Source organism: Hetaerina americana, unplaced genomic scaffold (assembly GCF_022747635.1).
Source record: "Hetaerina americana unplaced genomic scaffold, ioHetAmer1.1.p SCAF_35, whole genome shotgun sequence".
Classification (NCBI taxonomy): domain Eukaryota; kingdom Metazoa; phylum Arthropoda; class Insecta; order Odonata; family Calopterygidae; genus Hetaerina; species Hetaerina americana.
The window spans coordinates 2,243,607-2,265,382 of record NW_027286930.1 but is presented as its reverse complement, the minus strand read 5'-3'; the positions used below and the strand labels follow the sequence as shown (position 1 = coordinate 2,265,382).

Here is a 21,776-nt window from a genome sequence, read left to right as displayed (position 1 = left end):
TTTTAATTATAATTGATTCTGTAGAAAGCGTTCATTCGAATATAGTTATTTTTCCTTTCAGGCAATTTTGTACGCTCCAAAACAATCATTTTGCTCAAAACATTAAGTAAAAATTGCCTTCTATAGTTTTTCGTTTAATCACCTCGAACATCCATTTAGACTAGTAATTTTTAACACACATTTTGGTATTTTTTACGAATTTTGCGGATCCCTTTTTTTATAAAATTACGTTGGCTGTATTAAAGTGAAGTTCTCCCGTCGAGCCATTGTGATAAGGTAACGGAAGTGATAGCTCCACGCAATTTGCTAGGCACTATCGCAAAACAAACGATAACATCTTATACGAAGAATGTTTACCTGTAAGCCACGTAAATGATTATGCCTTTAGCGACATTTACGTTTTTTGTATTTTTACTAAATGCCGTTAAGACTGGTTTTGCATTTCCGGATGCAGGAAAATGGGACGAAACGTTAACTAACGTAAGGCAAACTACGATGAAATTGTTTGTTACAATGCTTTATACTATTAAAATAATTTTGGCGTAACAAAAATGTCAACGAAGGTGGGAAGCTTAATGGTTTTACGTATAAAGTCCACCAAAATTGATTACGTATACTTGTTTTCAGAAATTGAATTCCTTTGCTGTCCCCAAGAGCCTGTATAAAGGTTCGCAGATATTCATTGATAGTAAGTATTTTTGATAATGTCATTCTTTCGCATAGGTAATACTTCTGAATCGCATTTCCACAACTTGCAGTTATTTTTCTGCCTAATGGCATCCTCGTTGCGAGTAGAAATTATTGATTGCCTTTTTAAAAATGGAGCAAGAATTGTTTCACCCATTCATTTTATAAATTATTAAATAGTCAAGTTGTGTATCCATGCTACTTATGTATCTTCTTTCCATTGAGAGTTTGCGGATATTATTATTATTTTACGCTATTCGTTACGGCTCTTTCATTAGCACTTTCTCCTGTAATTTTTCAGTGTAAAATCATTGCACCAAATCGGAAACTTAACACTTCACCGTATTTGCTTCTAGCATACTTTTTAATGTGAGTTATATATCGTTTTGGTTATTTTTCATTGACAGCCACTATGTCTGACACCTACCTACCTGCTGTTGGTGTCAGAGAATGACTTATAAGTTAAGAGGGAGTCTTGGCTAATTGGAAAAACTGTATCAGATTTTTTTATGTTTTATGTTCGAGTCAATGTTTCAAAATTCACGATTTACTTTTTAACAAACCTTGGTTCCTTGTAATGAAAATTTGATTGTATATGATCGATTAAAGTAATAAGCGAAAGTTTTGGCCAAGTCATCAGTTATTACAGTATTATTAAATCTTGAGGCGATATGGAGTGTAAACCATCAATTCTTCCGGTGAATTCTTTCATATGGACCATGAGTGAAATATAACCCAAAATATTTTTTTGGAAGCACAGATTTTCGTAAGCACTTCCCTCTCTTCACGCTCCATTTTAGCATTTCATTATTTGCCTTCCTCTCTGCCAATTTATTTTCACCATATCTACCCTACCATGGGTTCTGACATTGACATGATGGAAAGGCTTGCTAATTCTGTTAACTCCTATTGCTGTACTGGTATAAGCAATGGTAGGGTCAACCAAGGGGGAAGAGTAGGAGACTGATGATGTCATGTTTAAAACATTACTGAGGAAGGCATGGTAATATGGACAGATGCAAATTATGAATTTATTGCGTAATCAACTCTGTATCCATTTCCAATGAAATCTTTTTATTTCACGGCCTGGTTTTAACACTGTCATCCTCAGATGTGACCAAATTTTTTTTGTGATGTGTGGTATAGGGTGTGGCAACATAACTTCCTTTATTGTTAAGCAAAACCCCTTGAAAAAGGAAGTTCTGTTGCTGCACCCTGTATTATCACCCTAAAGAACAGTGATCTTATTAATTGTAAACATCCTTTGATGGAATTGTTTATGGTACTACAGTCAACCAATTCCAATTTTCCATCAATTTTTAACAAAAAACTTTTTGAATTTGATGAAATGACTTTTGATAAGATGATGAAAGAATTCAGAGAGTAAATTAAAAAATCGAGTTGAAGATATTTTTGTCTATGGTTAATTAATGTGGTTGCAGTACATTTTTTAAAAGTATTACCTTTCCAAGATAAATCAACAACTTTAGCAGAAAAGGTTCACCTCACCACAGTCACATTATTCTCATGTTATGTTTATTGTTATCCCTCTATTATAGTTATATGCGATTCAGATTCTACTGAGGAAGATGTATCCATTGGCTGGAGACTCTTGGAAACAGCATGCTGGGAGGACTACTTGCACATTGGAGACAGGGTATGATAACTATTGAGAAGTATTACTATTTGTTCCATTTCTCATGTGATTAACATATTGTGTGACCTTTTCCAGCTGAGTAACAATGACATAGTGCAAAATTATGCAGTCCCACACCAAACATTGGATAACAGGACATTAAGTTTTGTGGAATCTCCTATGAAAAATTATAAATGTTCAGGACATATTATTCTGGTGCGTTAAATAAATATGTATCAATGTTTTTGGAAGTGTATATTTCATAATTTCTTGGTCTTGATTCATTCCTTTGCATATTGCAGGACAGGATGATCCAGGAGCTGAGACCCTCATCAAACTCAGCACAGGAGGTAGAAGCATATTATTGGATTTGTTACTCCCTAAACAATATTCTATTTTAGAATATTTCAAATTATTATTTGTTGTGATGTATTGTAATGATATTTTTGCTTTGATATTTCAAGGCTTTCCATTTCAATCTATTCATTATTTTTCATAATTGGTCTGTCATTTTTAGGTTATAGTATTTTTTACTTCCCTTGTAAATGTGTTTAGTGTGCAGAATATTTCTTGGCTGAAAGCACCAGCCTGGAATTTTCGTAGTCCCCTAGTTTTGCTACCCTTGCTGTCTTTGGTGTATTTTACAGGTATTAGATCTAGTCTGTGGAGATGCATCAAAAGGATAAGATTTCAAATGTCCCTTAAAATTTTTTTTTCAATTTTGAGATCTTCAGTATAAATTTTGGAACTTGAAGAAATTGCATTTTAATTTTTCAGTGGAGCATTCAAGGATTTGCCTTTCAATTTTTGGTTGCTTTTCATTTTCATGTCTAGTTTAATTATTTCAGCTCACACAGAAGAAATGTATGAATCTCAGTTTTACATTACTTCATTATTGAATTTCCTTCTCTCAAGGAAGAATTTTAGGTATTCTTATCCTTAGTTTAGTGATTATCGTTATGATTCCCAGAAGAAGTATAAACGAGAGAGCTTAGCTTAGATTTTTGCCCGCCTCGGTGACTGTGGAGCGCCTGGCAACCCAGAGGTCTTGGGTTCAATTCCTACCAAGTTGGATCTTCTCCCTCTAGGGTTTGGATGTATGGGGTTGTTAATGTAATTATTCTATGTTCATAATCCAATGTAAAAAGCCGAAAACCTGCTGTATTGAGAGTGGTGCTGATTACATAAAAAAATTAATTAGAAATTATCAAACAAAATTTCACCGGCTGGTTTTTGCAAGCTAACAATGACACATTGCTAAATTATGTAATAACAATAATAAAATAATTTATATTGGCCTTGTTGAGCTGCATGAATAAGAGTGCACATGGTCACAGATTGTATTGGCATTATTAAGATGATAGTGCCCATCATTAGCACTAAAAATTTGGCAATGCAGAAAGATCTGTGCTAATCTTGTCCCAAAGATCTTGATGAATAACCAAGAGCAGAGTCCATTGTCTGCTTACAAAGGCCTACAGTGGCATCACGACAATTCCCCAACCCCCGTACCGTCCCAATTTGGCACCAGCAGACAATTTCCTATTCCCAAAAGTGAAATCCTTCCTCAAAGGAAACCATCATGAGTTAAGCTAAGTGCATTCAAAGAAGCTTGCATGCATGCCCTTATGTACCTTCCGAAACCCACCTGCCTGGGAGCCTTAGAGTTGTAGAAAAGCTGCTGGTAAAAGTTTGTCGATGTCAAGGGATGTACTTTGGAGAACTTTGAGGCATTGTGGCAATATCTGAAATATCTCTATTTTTCTGAGTATAAATGGCTTGATATGATGAAATAAAGATTCACTCCAGAAACTCAGAGTGATATTACATTTTCAATAGGTAGTTTTTTCATGAGTTTTGAATTGGCGGTCCTTCTTTGCAGCTCTTCTGCCTTTGCTTAGCTTATTATATATTATTGTCACTCAACGGCATGGGCTCCTATCTGCTAATGGCAGTCAATTTCTTCTGTGGTGTCCGTTAACTGTTTCAGTTGTCTCACACCTTTATCCTATTCAAAGTACATGATCTTGAACCTTTATTATGAGCTCTTAGTTACCTTCAAAGAATTGCCTCTGAATGGGCCATTTGAAATGTTTTGTCAATTTCTAGTCTTGGTCGTGTGTTTCTCATTTTGATTGTGAGAATTGTATTTATTTTACCCTATAGCTGCCACTGTTCTCAAAAGAGGTCATTCCAATCTCTGGTGTCCATGAGCCTCATTGATATATTTCAATTTATATTCATAGATATATTCTGAAAAAGGAGAGAGGACTTTGAATGATGAAGGATTATTAAGTGATGACACACTGCAGCTACCAAAGAAGAAGCGGGAGGAAGGAAGTTTTCAAGGGACAAAAGGCAAACTAGTTCAGTTACCTGTCCAGAATGTTACTTCTGTCAAAATTGACCGTAACCATCCCAGGAAGGTGAGTTGCACTTTTAACACCTCAGAATCCTCTATAGTTGACTTTACTCTGAGGTTTATGAACAGTCTTCAACTGATATTTTTATCCGGGCGTGCTTGGATCAAATCTTCCTCCTCCCTAAATTTTATGGACATTAACAAGTTGGCCACTGTGATACCAGTAGCCACCAATGCATGTTAACTCCTTACCTTGGCATGCAACCATTTACTGCTGAAAGTTTCTCCTATTCATCTCCCTAGTGCCCAACACCTGGCACCCACAGAACACATGTTGTTAATGCCACGTGACCACTGTCACTGCTTGTAGACATTTTTATCTTTTCTGCCACAGCCTAAGAGTGAACACTTTAACCTAAGGAAGCCAAATTTAATTAATGTACATACATTTTTGTTCAAAAAAATGCAAATTGTTACCACTAATCTTAGAAGTAACTGGTCTGAGGGTTCATTTTCAACATATTTCTAAAAAGTAGAGAGATAGATACAAAGAGAAAAAATACACCAAGTAAGAGATCCAGGCAAAATATGATGTCCAACAGAATGTGCAAACTTGAAATTAGTGTACTTATTAAGGGGAGTTTTTTTCTTTGAAATGTTTGGCAGAGGTTTTTTTACACTAGGAATGATATGTAGAATTTGCATTATAAAGATTCTATGCTCAAAGTATGGTACAAATTATGGTAGAAAGACACAAGCATAGTTTAAATCCTCTTTTATGTTACAAATCAAATTTAGTAAATTGCTCACAATTAATTTTTGCAGTCGAGTCCACTGTACTTGAGGGTACCATCCTGATCACTGGCATGGTGGCCAACCCTGTTATTAGCCCTGTCATTAGCATGTCAGTCATTGCTGGTGCTGTGGCAGACTCGGGTGTTGGCTCTTTGCAAAATATGCTAACATAAGGTGAATTCTATGGTCTCGGGCTCAACTTTGTGGAGGTTCATGTTCGATTAAATGAATATACTTTGTAACTACCACACAATTTTTATTCGTACTACCGGTTCGTACCATCAGTACCTGATGATGACGCCATTGCGTTGAAACCGGTAGTACGAATAAAAATTGTGTGGAAGTTACAAAGTATATTCATTTAATCGAACATGCTAACATAAATAAATTGACGTATTTTTCATAAATGGAATTATTCCTTCATATTAAATTACTAAAGGAATGCTAGTGCACCTACCATACACAACCCATTGAATATTGTTGCCATCATTGTATCACTGATACTGTGACAGACTCTGGTGTCTGCTAAATAAATTTTATGTTGTCATGACACATCTCAAGTTACTTCTTTGTATTTATTAATAGTATGCTAAATGGAGCTTATGTGAATATTAAGAGACACTTTGTTAAAGCCAGCCATCATTAGTGGACAATGTACAAGGTTGCACTAAAGTGAAGAGTATCATTTGTACCAAATGTAGATGTATCAATATATCATTCAATTGTTTTAGCATTTCAGCATAACTGCTATGTGAGTACGCATGTTATTGTTACCATCTAACTCATGCTTTCAAGAAATCATGCAGTTGATATGCAAGGTATTCCAAAAGGAGGTGTCATATTTTTTTTTGACAACAAAATGGTGTGTGAAAATGAAATCTTAAAACTTTTCCTTTTTTTTCAATTTCTATGGTCATTAAATCCTTCTTTCTCTTCCACAGCCCACACCTCATCCTGTATTCACAATTACCAAAGATGGAGTTTACTTACTGGTTTTAAAAATTAATAGTGAGCGGGCAAGGTTCAATGCCACTGTCCATGTTGAGATGATGGGCACATACGGCTATCTCTCTGCTTTGGATTGGCCCCTCCTTCCTGTGAGTATTTTAATTTGAAGATGCATTTTGATGTTATTTTTCTTGATGAGATAATGTTTTGAAAATATGTATAACAATAATTCATTACTGCAGTTTCAATTTCTTATTATATTTATGTATTTATTTATTTTCAGTTTTATGGTGTTATGTGCCTCATATATGTCGTATTTGGGATGGCATGGCTCATTGTGTCCTTTTGCCAATGGCGTGACTTGCTCAGGATTCAGTTTTGGATCGGTGGAGTTATATTTTTAGGCATGTTGGAAAAAGTAAGTGATATACATGTGTATAGTCATTGCATTTTCCTTCAGTCAGTTGTCAGTTTTGACAGCAATGCATTGTCTTTTTTTGGAAGTCAATAGACTTTATTTTGTTCTCCCAAATTACATGCGATAATATAGGTTGAGATTTTTGCCCAAGGGCATTATGTTCATGATAATTTCAAAAAAAGACAAAAACATTGAAAAAGAAGGAAACAATACAATGGGGAATGTGGGATTTGGTGGAAATTCTGCCAGAAAGTGATAATCATCCATTGCTTTGCTCTGGCAGGGAATTCTAAATAAAGAGTTGATGAAATAAATGTTAATGTAAGAGAAATGATGAAATGGTCCAAAAACTTGACAAAAATGAATTTTATTTTAAATTTTCGTCAAAAAATCAGTGTGTAGATGTGAAGGTGGCCTAACTCAGATCAGCAATCATCAGATGAAGTAGAATAAATGATAAAAAATAAGAAAATGATATTGCATTAAGTTTTTCAAACTCACCATGTAATTGTGATAAATTGGATGGAAATGTTGTTGATGGTTATAGGGAAGGTTTAATGCATAAATAGTGCCTCCGCAGAGTATTTATTTTACCATGGTTGAGTATAAATACAATTCTTTGATATTCCAAATATGTATTCATAGATATCCATGGAAATAATTTTGAAATCACGAGGTATAAAAGATAATAATTCACATGGCCTATAATCTCACATAAACTAAGCTACAGTAAAGCATACAATCACAAAAGAAGAATGTGAATGATTTGTCATGAAAGTGTGAGAGGGGAGGTAGCAAAAGATGAGGTGTACTTGTAGTCTAATAGTCTTCCATTTGAAGAGGTGCTGCTTTACTAAGATTTGTATATTTTATGATAAATAATATATCAGTAATTTATGCTCTAGTATCAGAGGATAGCATTGTCTTTCTAACTTTATTTATTTGCTTCAAAGTCTTATTTTTTATGATTGTAGCTCAAACACTTGAAATATTTAAAAATTAACATTTTATGTCGTGTCATCATTATATTATTATCAATGCCCTCTTATTTTGTTGCACAATTTACTGCAAAACATAATTGATTGACAAGGGTAAAGTTCATGTGCCAAGAGTACTTTTGTATTATTAAGGGAGAGTATAAGTTCTTAGAAAACAAGGAAGGAATTTTCATTGGCAAATATGCTGACTGAAGAAGTAATTGTAATTGATCTTTCAGGCTACATTTTATGCTGAATATCAAAGTATTAACTCCACTGGTGAGTCAGTGAAAGCAGCTGTTCTCATTGCTGAATTGGTCTCTTGCGGGAAGAGGACATTGGCCAGAATGCTTGTCATTATTGTTAGCCTTGGATTTGGAATTGTCAAGTAAGTCCACATCTTTTGTTATAAGAGAATTCCTAAATATTGTAATATTTGATATCCAGATGCCATCTGCATGTAATCAAGGGAAACCAATGTCAGACTTCACAGTTATTTTAGAATTTAGACAGATCTTTTGTACAATTATGTTATTTTGTTTCTTTGATTCCAAAGGTCATGTATTGCAAAATGTTATCATGCCTCCTAGCCTGAAATTGCTACTGTGTTTTTTCATGTCTGAAGGAAAGTGATATCTTTTAAAAGGGTTAAATTAACATTAACTTTTTCTGGTTGGATAGGCTCTGAGCAATTTCATTGATAGTGCTGAAAGGTAGCATTGGGCACTTCCCCTCAATGAAATTATGCTGCAATGAATTTAGTTGTTTAAAATTGCACAGTTAGTTCATTATTCAATAATAAAAGTTTTTCAAAAATATTTGAGAAAACAGAGAGTAATGCCAGAGGTCTATAATTATGAGATTCACTGTATGATCTCTTCTTATGGACCAGAAATATCAAGGATTTTTTCATAATGTTAGGAAAATTACCATTGAAAATCAATAGATTAAAGATACCTGACAGGGGAGAAGAAGTGAGATAAGCAGCTTGCTTGCTCATGGGCATAGGTATCCCGGTCTCTACCAGGAGACCATATTTGTATTAGTAAAAGATTGTATGGTATTTTCAACCTCAAAGATGTCTTGACAAAAGAAATGTTGAGGCAGGAGTATTTGCCATACTGAGTGTAGGTAAAACTAGTATGGTTATCGACTTAGTAGAATTGACAGATGAAGCAGTTAGCAATGTCTACAGGCTTGGAAATTAGAATGCCATTGAAATTTATGAAAGTTGGCTGTTGCTGGTCTGGATTGTTGTTTGTCTGTTATTCAATGACACATCATGTAGCTTCAGACAGATTATTTGAAGAGAATATATGTTGATTGAGGGTCGCGTACTCTGTGGAAACATGTTGATTACTATTAAACCAAAGAAATGAGACAAGGCACCTAAATCCATAAACTGAGTAGAATTACATAACAAATCCATGTTGAAGTTATCAAAAACTATTATGTTTTCAACATCACGCCCAAACACAAATTGAATAGTATCAGTGAATTTATTTAAAGAAAGAGTTTAAGCAGGTACTGAGAAACCTATAGGCAACAATAACCCAATTCCCAAGTGGGACTTATTGGACTTTAAGATAACTGCACCATATTCATTACCTTTTTCAATATTGTGGGTCAACAGAGTAACCTTTAGAGTAAGACCAATGTCATTTTTGATAATCCTCATTAGCTAATCGTGTTTAATCTTGTTCATATTTGTATTTAATATAATTCATATGTATATTATATGCCAATAGAAAGCAGTAACATTGTATCTAGGGCATAGATACAGGGCATGAGTGGGTAAATGAAAGCATGCATATTGTATTGTTAAATAGTGATGAAGTGGGAATTAGAAGGGTAAAATATGTTGGAAATCAAGTAAAGAATTTAATGTCCTTCAAAAAATTGTGTTGTTTTGAATGTAATGCATAACTTGCAATTACTCTTACAAAGGATGTATGAGTGTGAAATATTTGCTTTTTTCACTAATGATACATATTCTTAAGCCAATATACCATAAAACATTAACACATCAGGTTCGGGGGTATGGTTGCTTTCCCTGTGCCACCAATGGTTTCCCAGGAAGATCTGGTACCCAAAAAATCACACAGTTTGGGTGAAGCTGATAGTGCTCAGGGATATTCCTGAGAATTGAACCCAGGCCCTCTGGGTCCTGTAGTCTAATGCTTTACCCACTGAACTACCACATCCCTTGATTCCTTCATTAATATCGCATCAAAGATTAATTAAAATTTTTCTTTATTCATCAGTTACCTAACTTAGACAGCACTCATATTTCATTGGAAAAATCTGACATTCTAAAAATAAATTAGTTTGTTTCTCACCCATTAATTTTTTGTTCCTTGAATTTCATACCAATCGGTGTATCGTCATTATTCACTGTCTACCCAAGAGTATCATCAGTTTCTGTCCTGTAGCTTTCCCACTTCATTTCATACTATTGGTGATTTGAATATAATGGATATGCAGTTATATTGGAGTTTGACTTGTAATCAAATGCTGTTAATTTTATAAAAGTCAAGTTATATAATGAGTATTATGCATTCCAGGCCCAGATTAGGACCAATGCTTCATCGAGTGATGAGTGTGGGAGTGGTCTACCTTGTGATTGCATCAGTCGAAAGCTTCCTGAGAGTGTTGAATCCCAAGAATGACCCATCCTCTCAGGTTCTCTTGGCATCTGCCCCTCTTGCCCTTGTCGACTCTGTCATATGTTGGTGGATATTCACATCACTTGTTCAAACTACACGCACATTACGTTTGAGAAGGTGAGTTATTTTATCTTGGTGGTTTTATGCAACCATCTCCAATGGGCAAAGAATTTGTTAGGATTAAGTGTTGATATTATGTAATGCCAGTGAAAAACTAAAAAAAATCCCATTTGCTGATCATTTGCACAAAGCTTGTTCATTTACTCTTATTAATGATGTCACTCTTTATAATAAACTGAGATTAGATTTATTAATGATATCTAATTATCTTTTCTTTCTTTTCAGGAACCTTGTTAAGTTATCCCTCTATCGTCACTTTACGAATACCTTAATTTTTGCTGTAATCTCTTCAGTTATTTTTATGCTTTATTCTATTAAAGCTCATAAGTTAGCTTTGTGTTTAACAGTAAGTATAATTTGGCTGTATTTTTTTTGATAACTGTTCAGTAATATCTAGCAAATTTTGAGTTTGACACATCTTATTTTTAGGATTGGAAGGAATTGTGGGTTGATGAAGCATATTGGCACATACTGTTTTCATTGATACTTCTTGTGATCATGTTCCTTTGGAGGCCAACAAACAACAATCAAAGGTAGGTGGCCATAACTGAATATATCTATTATTATTTTTTATTACTCTAGGTTATCTACTGGTTAAGGTAGGTTTTGAATGGACCGAACGAACAAATATTTCTCTTGTCTCTCCTGACAAAACACATCTCAACATACTACTCTTCAACAAAGTCCCTCTTCATCTCTAAATTAAATCAATCGCTTTAAACTATTTTAGTATTGAAGTAATTTTTAGGAAAATGTCAGAATATGCTTTCAGATCAGTTGCAATCTGTTGTTAGTGGAAATGCTACTGAAGGAAAGTGAGGAACATTGTGTTATATGATAGGTACTGAAAAAAATAGATTGTGATAGATAAATGGATTATTAAGCAGAAGAAAGGGTTCTCTGGACAAGCTGCTAGTTGCTCTCCGCTAATATAGGTGCAGTCTTGGAGCCATTGTGACCTTCAATTTTGAAAAAGAAAAGTAAAATGAACAAAATATCCCAGAGGTAAAACCTTTTTTTCCCATGTCTTTCTGAAGTGGAGAAGCATTCTAAATACCAGTGCATCTTATATTCGATCAAATGCCTTATATGTATATTTAAATCTACATCTATGTATGACAATCTACCATGTAGTTGAAATAGTTTGGTATTTAATTTAGGTTGATTTATGGTGGAAGGCAGACAGTATGACTAAAACCTTCGGTTGCAATATGCATGCAGAATTTTGTTATCCTTGAGTTTTTCCATGAAAACGTTGGGTAAATGTCATGTTGAGTAGAATTACTATGCATAAAAGTTCATTGAATTTATTACAGTTAACAATCACAATTAAAATTTTAATTCTTTTATTACTTTTAATTAATAGGGGTTGATTGAGTTAAATTGATGTTTTTATAAATGTTAGTAATCATATGTTTAATAACTCCTTGGTCATATACCGCATACTTCCAAATTTCAGTGGTACAGAGTGCATTTTTATACAATTACAGGTATGCATTCACACCATTACTGGATGCTCCAGAGGATGAAGAAGAAGAACCTTTCATTAATGATGCATTTGGTAAGCTTCTTGTTAATAAATCTGAAGTTAAAATGAATTCATTATTTTGTGAGGCGTGAGTAGCTGAAAGAAATTACCTTGTGTTTTATTAAATTGAGTAATAAATGTATGCAAACTTGCTTATTTTATGGTTAACTTTGGTCAAACTAAGTTACTAGAAGGTATATGCTTTGCTTAAGGTATATTATACCATGTTTCTCCTCAATAACTCAGGAAGTAAGTGAGGAGAAAGTAACACCTGAAAGTAGTCGTTTTTATTTAAATTTCAGTATCTTTAAATTTTTTTATCTCATCAACAAAGCTTGAATTGATTTAAGTTTTTTGTATTGTTGTTCACAGTTCATCCTTAGTCCACGCAATATTTTAAAAAATGTATGAAAGTTCAATTCCATTCATCACAAAAGTCTCTAAATAGTGTCTTCACATTTACTTCTTCAAATGTGTGAATACTTCTCCTGGGTTGTGTAAAGAGTTTTCATATGAAAGTTAGCAACTATTTTTCAAGCATACTGTGTTTTTGTGGTTTGTTCATCTCCTCTTCCTCGTTTGTTTTTTTGGGTAAACAGCTCATGATTTCATTATCACATGTAGTGTCATTAGCTCACAGCTTATTGTTCCTAAAAAAAGTTGTCTCTAATCTTATGACATCATGTAGTCATATTTTTGACAGAACTGAGGTGTTATGATTACTTTCAATAAATGGAAATTAATTGAACTTATCATATTTCAGGTGTCAAGATGAGAGGTCTTAGAAGTAATTCCCCTAAGCCAAAATCGAATAATTCTCCAGTAAGTAATGAAATACTTTTCTTTCATATGTTTGAATTATTTTGCTCACTTAGGCTAATAGCAGCCCTCAAATTTGTTTTTACCATGAATTGTTGTAATTATGCTGATTTTTTCAAAATGTGTTTTAATTACTTTCATTTAATCAACTTTTTTTTTTAATTTTTAGGAAGATGATTTGAAGTGGGTTGAAGAAAACATTCCCTCTTCAATAGCTGATACGTAAGCTAAAAATTAAGTTTATTCTGTGCTATCTAATCTATGCTGCTTGTGTAATCTGAATTTTCCTAATTAATTTTATTTTTGACATTTTAAAAGCATTTATTATGGGACTTGTATTGTAATTTTTTTATTGGTTCCCTTGGGCGATCCTATTTTAATTCTTGTTTGATAAATTCATTTCAGAGCGCTTCCAATATTGGACTCAGATGAGGTAGGTGAAAATTTTCAACATCCAGTATCATGAAATGTGTACCGTAACTTTTCTTAGCTTATAAATTAATTATTATAATTTAGAGATTTGAAAGGTAATTGTGGGAATTTCTTTATTGGTAATGGTAATTTCATTTCTGTTTCAGGAAATTGTGACCACAAGATTTGAAGTGTCCAAAATGCAGTAATAAGTTCATGGAAGTAATTGATTAAAAATTTAAATAAATCGCCAAGAAAAAATCAACTAACCAGTATGGGAAAACACCGAGAAATGTGTGGTTGATTACATCTCTTTGAATTTTTTCCAAATGTGTAAATCTATTTGCCATTTTTTTAAATCATTCATCAGCTTGTACTTGTTTTGTTGAGAAGGCTCCTCAGAGACAATGAAGAACATTGCAATTAACCTGTTTGAAACAGGTATAAAGTATTTTAAATAATTCCTCTAGTCTCTTAAAATTTTTACAAATTTTATGTTCAAATGCTTGATTTTATATTTCTTTGTGTAACAGGTGGTATGCACATCAGTTGTTTTCATGTCATGAATGAATTATGTATGAAGTTTATTATGTAGACTAGTTTTGTACTTAAGTGATTATAAATTTAAGATAATGGTTCACTACTATACAGGGCCTCCTGCAAAATTTTAAATATTGCTCCCAAGCCCGTGAAATGTCACTGTAAGATAAAAAAATGTAAACTTATGTCAGTGTGGTGTAAGAAGTTGAATGTTTCAAAAGCAAAGGTGATATATAATTTAATTTTTTTTTATGGAGTTGAGATACTCTCAGAAGGGGTTGTTTGTAATGAAGCTTCCTAGGAGGAGTTGTTTTATCAATTTGTAAAGCTTTTCATCAACAATTGATATGTAAGTAGTTTCCACTGTAATGTCTGTACATTCATTTTTGCAGGAGATTTTGCTTGAGTAAAGTATTGATGGGGGCAGTGAAAATATTTTTGTCTCATAACCGCAAACCAATACTGAATGAGAATGCACTGTGGAAGGATAATGCTTTTTGTTGTATGGATCTATAATTGTCTAACCTATGCATATGACCACAGGATCTAAAGCTTTAAATTAAAGTGAAATTACTTCTGCAAAAGTGAAATATTCTTACCCTTTAGCATAATTAAATCTTTATTGCATCATCTAATCATTAAAGTGGTCCTGGAGGCATTCTTTTTCATTAATATTTCTAAGTGATCACCTTGGAAGGAGTCCAATTTGTCTTACTTGCTTATGAAGTTGGAATAAGTATTAAGTGGACTCACTATGCTGGTTTAAATTACTGTATAACTAGCAAAAAAATTCTTATAACTACTCTGTTTTGTGTCTTATTGTTTGAATGGTAATGGCACATGTTTTAAACATTTATCAATGAAAGTTGATACTTAGTTGCCCAATTACTTTCCAAGACCAGGTCAAGCAATAGTCCTCCCTTCTTCAAGTGTGTGCACTTCATGTGATGTCTTTCATCTGCTGAACTGTATCATGAAGAGCTTCAAAATCAAGGAAGTTAACATTTTAAAGTCATTGCATATGGACCTTCAAGAGCTTAATAAAAGGTGATTAAGACTTTGATTGTAACATTATAGTTTATGTCAGTATATTTAATAATATTGGTGAATAATTCATTTTACATATGCCATATGGATGGCATTTTGCTGTAAAAGTAACAGCAATCAATGTGGCCGTATTTGTGATGAGACAATAGAGAAGTTGAGCTTTCTTTAGACATGATGGAACCTGTTTTCAGGGAGGATGTCATAGCCTTCTTTGTTTTTACATTGGTCATATTTTAGTTTCTCAATGGAAAGACATGGTATTCCCTCACGGAAGACAGCAATAATATCATGGCATAAAAAGTATTATTTGCAATATTTTAAAGTGTTGCTAACTGAAAATATCTAATCCAAAATGGTATTTGTTAGGGTAGGTAATGTTTTTTTCCAGGGTTGGGTCTGTAGAATATTCTGGGGGAAAAGTGTAATCTCTGTAGAATATTGCTGGTCATATTCTGCATTCACAACTAAATTGGCATTTTCTCTTAATGAATGGGTTCAGAATGATTGGAAGTTTTAATAGCATGGCAGTATTTTAAAAAATTGACTCAATTTTAGTATATTGTTAACTTATGTATCCTACCATTGTTAGGTATGATAGGAAGTGAATCACTACCTGAGATTTAACTGGCTAGTTGCGAAATAATGGATAGATCAAAGCAAAGTGGTAAAATTGGATTGGCCTTTTTTGTAACTTCATTTAGGTATTTTCTTTTGTTAGTAATTACAATTAGATATGCAGTAGGCCAATTCACTAATATTTAGAATAGAAAAATTTCAGTTATGTTTTATTTTAGTACTTTAGTTACAATGCGTAAAAATTAACCATGGGTCTGATATACAAAGCAGATTTATGTATCGTAATTGAGAAACCCAAGACTGTGTGCATGTGCAAGTTTTCTGAGTAGGTTGAAATGCTTTCATTTTTAATTCTATTAACAAATGGTTGAAATTTACTCACTTTTGAGGATCTAGCCTGCCTATATAAAATAAAATTGTATTTACACGTAGATTTTGAATTATGTATTGGCAACCTGGTAGTAAAATAGTACAGAAAATTAATAGTAAGGAGGAAAGTGTACTCTTCTCCAATGGACTTCTGCTATTTGTGATTTTATTGCCATTTATTACTGTTGCCTGATATTGCCAGGTTTGATATCTTGGAGCGTATGGTACGAGTGGTCACTTTTTAAATCTTTCAAACATTAGCCTCTTCCTTAATAACCAGGTTATACCTTATCAATTAGGCACCGAGTACATTGGATTTGCCTCGGGGACATAACTAATCTATATATGACTTATTATGTTTATTAAGGCCAAATGTTGAGCATTACTGAGGTGGATTCTCTTAGATTAACCCAAATAGCAATTTCTGCATTATTGCCATGGCAGTGTTGACATCCATTTATTCTTGAATTACTGCTTTTATGTAGAATTTCCCATTTTTTCATAAATATTGCGACAAAATAACCAGAATGTATTCTGAGGTCTATTTGTGGAATTAATTCTCAAATCTTATATTTTCCAGGGTTATAGTTAATGTCCTGGCATTATTTCCAAAGGTGATTCGCTGTTTCATTTACCAATATGTGGCTGATAATTCCTGTAGGGTTCCTAATATTTTTTAATTAAACTCGGTTTTTGTATCCAGTACCTGATAAATATTGGCTTGTCTTTATAAATTGTTGGTTGTAAATCAGAAAACATATTCTGGCAGTAATTAAGCTTAACATTTTCCTTAAAATATGGCTTTTTGAAAAAAGTTCTACCATTGAACAGCTTTAGCAATCTAGTTTTTTTTGCACTTTGCAAAACATCTGTGGATGAAATATGTTGTTTTGTATAGAAATATTACTAGTGAGAAGCTTTGAATGTGTATTCTGTACAACAGCCACCTTCATAATGTAGAAAATTGCGTAACTGAAGTCGCCAGTCACTAGTTGAATGCGTAATTTGCCAGGTTATATTGAACTAAATACAATATCACTGATACATTTGCCCGAAATATCATAATAGTTTTTTATTATAGGTGTACGAATATTATCGAGGTAAAACTTTTTTGTATATTAACTACGTCTGCGCGTAGATTAAGGGAGAGTTCCCACCCGCCGTCGCCGCAGCGATTGCCCGGCCACGCCGATGCATCATCACCACTCCAACGTAGTACGTCTCCCTCACACAACGCCCGATCCCCTCCACCCAAACCTTTTCCCGCTCGCACGCAACACCCCGCCTTTGTCCACCTCTGTCTCGGCCCTTAGTGCGAGCTCGACCGTCCGTCCTCTAGGTCAGGGTCTTGGACTCCAAGGCCATCATCTTTCTTCGTGCGTTAATTTCGGCGACTTCCTCCACCCTCCGCAGTGTCCACTTATGTAGACTGGGCCCGCGATTCTGGATCCAGTTCTCTCGTTCGCAGATCACGCGTGCGTCGTCACCTTGTTTCGATCACCCCCACACGCTAAACCCGGAGTAATCGCTATCGGGTGGGAGAAGTAAGGATGAGTGTGTCTTCTCAAAACGCAAAAGAAGGTCCCGCCGTGCTGCCAGTTTTCCCGCGTCCGGAAGGAGAGAGAGTGTGTCTACGAGTGTTAAGTGCGTCCGCGCTGATTTGACTCACAGATATTTGATGTCGGCTGGCGGTTGAGACAGGACTGGAAGCGTGTTCCTCGTCGAAGGAATCCGCAATGGGAAGGTGAGTCAATTCCTTGTGCTTGTAGAGACTCGTGCCCGAATCGGTACGCGGTGGGTGTAGCATGGGCGGTCAAATAGACTCTCCTCGCTCCGTTCGCTCGAACCCGCACCCTATCAGTTGGAAAGGAAGGCGTGTTGAGTCTAAGGCATAAGCCTTTATTAATCCCTCTTGTGTGAGTTGAGATCTCCCTCGGATCGGTGTTTAACCCTGACAGGGCATGGAAACATGTCCTTTGTGGAGAAAAATTGGGAATTCGGCCGCCTGTAAACGGAGTCTGAATTCCGCTCATGCCCTCGGAGCGAATTAAACCAGCAAAATCCTCTCCCCGCGTTTTCTCATTTGGTAATGGATTTTTGTTCTCTGCTTTCCCTAGCTTAAAAGACCAAATTAATTTCATTTTCCCTCTCGCACCTCGAGTACTACACTCTCGACTCTGTTTATATTAGCAGTAATGATATTTTTGTGAAATTGATTTTCCTGCGTGTTATTACTCGTGCATCGGATCGATTCTATTTCAGCCCGTTCGAGGATAGTTTTATAGCCATATTCAAGCCGATAAAATTATTTTTAATAAGCTCATAATATAATAATAATTTTCAAGATATCTTATTATTTTCTGCAAGCATTCTCTGGGCCGTGAATTGACAAGGAGCATTTTGTTTATGATATTAGTTTCCATTGTAGTTACTTCTTTTGGAAATCACTATCTTAGCATTGACTCGTGAATTCGACTGTTTATAAACACGGCTGTAGGAAAAGAATGAAATGACATATATTAATTAATGATGGATTTTTGAAGCTTATGTAGAATTGTCAAATCGCTCAACTTTCAATGGTTCATTCAAGTCGCCGGTAGTTTTCTTCCCGGGATTCGAATAACATCCCTATGCCAAAAAAGGGTCAATGGGAGCCGGAAGGACGGGCTTTCACTATTTTCTTAGCCGTGCATCTGTTCTTTGGATCGAGCATGTATAGCGACACAATTGTTCGGGCTCTCGGGGTGTGTGAACTGGGGAATGGGTGGGAATCTGTTTTCGTTTGACACCTCGATCCGCACACACTCAAGCGCGCTTGCGTGTGCTGGCCAAGTTAGTCCGAGGAATAAACGTCGTTTGAATGGGTGCCAACCGCTGACTCTTTTGCTGCGTGCGTTTCAGTGTTGGTCACTGTGTTCGTGCAGGTACGAGTTCGTCTGTCTCTCGGTCTTGTGGTTTGGGCCTGATTGGCTGCTTTGCATCAGCGCGAGCGTAATTCGCGAAGGATTGGATCACACGCTTGCCGGGTGGTGACAACAATCTGGAGGTACGGTTTTGGTGCCCAGGGAAAAGCATTTACGTTGTCAGAATCTTGCGGGCAAATTCAAATCCATTTGTGCATTACCTCTTCTCTTCTCTGTCTCCCTCCCCGCTTCTCGACCACCGCCTGCCTTCACAACATAGTCCTGAATCCTTCATCAACACCACAAAACTCTGAAACCACATTTTAATTCTTTAAACGAATGCTTATGTAAACTCATACATAAGACTGCGTGATAAATGGCTGTTATTTACGAGATGATACTCTCATAATTAGTACTCGTACAATTACTATTGCTTGTACCTCAGTATTAGTGTTAAAGGCGCAAAACCTCCAAAATAGCTTCCTGTCGTATCGACTCGTGGCTATCGTCGTGGGTTGATTGAAAAAAGTCTTTGAATTGATTCAAGTTTGCCATCGGACGACGGGTACAAGAGAATATATTGAATCGTGAGGAGACTTACAACACAAACGCAATAGCCCTGGAAATAATATTTTTATTATTTTTAAATACTACCATACAAGCCATCGCTAGGGTATGTAGCAGAGGATACTTTTGATACATACTAGGATACTTAGGGCACAAAACACTCCCCCCATCCTTAGCGCGCATTAGCAGCATATTGTAAATGAGACCTAAAGAGCGAAAGATAACATTTCTCTTTAACCTTTTCAACACATTTCCCCAACACTCTTCCAATAGATTCGAATATCTTACTAGTGACTATCGTTAACGTAAATAAGGAATAAAAGAAGTCCGATTAAACTTGAACAGCTGAAATTACTTCTACTACCTTACAGTGAATTATATCAACATATATGTATGATTACTCTTTATATCCGACCATTCAAAAAGTTTTTAATCCATTCCAGGATAATTTTATCTACGTCGTAGACTTCTAACTTTTTGAGTAGTTTAAAAAGCCTTTTTAAAATCTAGGAAAACTGCGTTCCCTAGAGCATTTCTCTCTCCCGATCAAAGGATATTATGAGCAAGAAGCGTAAGTAGTGTCTTGCAGAAATTACCCTTTCGGAAACCGTGAGGGTCTTAACTCTTGAATATCGAGTTGTCTTACGATCGAACTACGAGGCCATCGGCCAGCTGACGTAGCAACTATATCAGTATGTTCCATGACCTCGCATGATGCGGACGTGAGGGAAGTAGTTCTGTAATTGCTCGGTTCCCCCTAGTCTACGTTTTTAAATAAAGGTGTTGCATTAGCCGTTTTCCAATGACTGGGGGCCTTTTGACCTACTGGCGATTTCTTAAATATGATTTATCGATACGACGAAATTTCAGAGACTAGTTCCCTGAATATACGAGCGGGTATTTGATCGGGTGCGAAGGTTTGTGAGGCTAAATATTTTCAGCAAATCTTCTATTCCATGGAATGAAGTTTCAATTTTGAGCGTTGGTTGTTCGGCACGATTTTGTAAGATATCGGGGACATTCGGTGATTCATTGGTGAAGACGCTTTGAAAGAAGGAACGTAATTAGTGGACTTTTCCAAACAGTTGGCTACTCTTTCACCTATATCGTTTTTAAGTGAATTAACTCTAGACTCATTTCCCTGAGCATCTCTGACATACGACCAAAATGTTTTCTAATTCCCTTTCAAATATTAAACTAATCTTTTCCTTTTGAATTCGGTTAACGCTTTCCAAAAAGCTTTTATGGCCTTCGCCTTAGATATCTTATAATCATAAGTGATCTGATACCCCGCTAAACACTTGGCGGCCTCAGACGTGTAGTGAACACTATAATGGTTCAGAGGATTCCTACACAATTCCATCGTCGGCTGAAGGCTGACGAAGAGGCCCCGATTTCCAAGCAGAAATGACGCAAATTCTGAGTTATGCCATACACTCGGCTTCGAACCAGAGGCCCACGATCTTATTATGTTATCTATCACTTGTTGACTGGATGACAGAGTGACAAACAGATATTGCATCATAATTATTTCTCGCCATCGTTTAAGAAATGTGTTATAATCATCAAAGGTGTTCTAAAACAATCAATTAATTCATATTTACTTAGAGGGATCCGCGCACACTCACTGTCTCATCGCTCATTTAAAAGACTGAGAATCTCTTTTAAAACGTGGCTGGTAGAATACGATTTTGCGAGCTTTGATTTTCTTCCTTCTGGCCCGGAAGGTATATTTAAAACGCACTAATCCTCTTCAAATTTAAATATGTTCTTTAATGTATATAAATAATAAACCTCAATAATTTTCATTGCGAATAAATGCTCGCATATGCAATCTAAGATAGACTTTTGTAAACTCCTCAGTCATTAACAACTTACCGTAAATCAAAAATCAGAATTTCAAAATTTTACATTAGGTAATAACGATGAAGAGTTTATTCTCAACATGTTAATCGAAAAAGAAGGGTTATAGAGAAAGTTTTTATTCAAGTGCTTGAATGATTAATTCATATACCTGATTATTGCTTCAAGAGATTACGATACGGCCGCAATATCTATCTCTGCCCCAACCTATCAATGGAACTTTACAGAATCACACAAAGCATTAAAAAAGTACGAAACCAAAAACTGAAAAATAGTATAGAAAAGTTATCATTTTATAATTTATATTACCAAAGATATCATATTAAAAACGGCACGCTTCTAGTATGGCGTTAAAGAACGAGCGTACTTGATTAAGGTTGGTGGAGAGATTTAATTGAAGATGGTGGATTAAATTTTTAATGTAAAATTTTATTTTTCATTGATATTTTAAAATGTTTTGGATGGTCCTTTATCGCATCAATGTTTACTTGTGCGCACATCATCTCAGCACTCAATCTAGTTTTCCCAATCTTCTTCAGTCCAT

General features: G+C 35.2%; 1 protein-coding gene across 1 annotated transcript; it reads left to right on the top strand.

The window, feature by feature from the left end:
- The first annotated feature begins 293 nt into the window (after positions 1 to 293).
- LOC139691446 (transmembrane protein 87A) lies at positions 294 to 14,013 on the top strand. Its single transcript, XM_071589262.1, has 17 exons — positions 294 to 480; positions 628 to 688; positions 2,247 to 2,344; positions 2,420 to 2,539; positions 2,626 to 2,673; positions 4,570 to 4,749; positions 6,422 to 6,577; positions 6,712 to 6,846; positions 8,063 to 8,211; positions 10,388 to 10,606; positions 10,835 to 10,955; positions 11,039 to 11,142; positions 12,100 to 12,170; positions 12,901 to 12,959; positions 13,126 to 13,178; positions 13,362 to 13,389; positions 13,535 to 14,013. Exons 1-17 carry the CDS (start codon positions 373 to 375, stop codon positions 13,574 to 13,576), a joined length of 1,752 nt encoding a protein of 583 aa, XP_071445363.1. The 5' UTR covers positions 294 to 372; the 3' UTR covers positions 13,577 to 14,013.
- The last annotated feature ends 7,763 nt before the right edge of the window (positions 14,014 to 21,776 follow it).

Bases quoted from the DNA above. Each gene is read 5' to 3' on its own strand.
- LOC139691446 (XM_071589262.1), top strand. From the start codon at position 373: ATGATTATGCCTTTAGCGACATTTACGTTTTTTGTATTTTTACTAAAT. The intron at 6,578-6,711 runs GTGAGTATTTTA...ATTTATTTTCAG, and splicing joins TGGATTGGCCCCTCCTTCCT to TTTTATGGTGTTATGTGCCT. The intron at 11,143-12,099 runs GTAGGTGGCCAT...ATACAATTACAG, and splicing joins CCAACAAACAACAATCAAAG to GTATGCATTCACACCATTAC.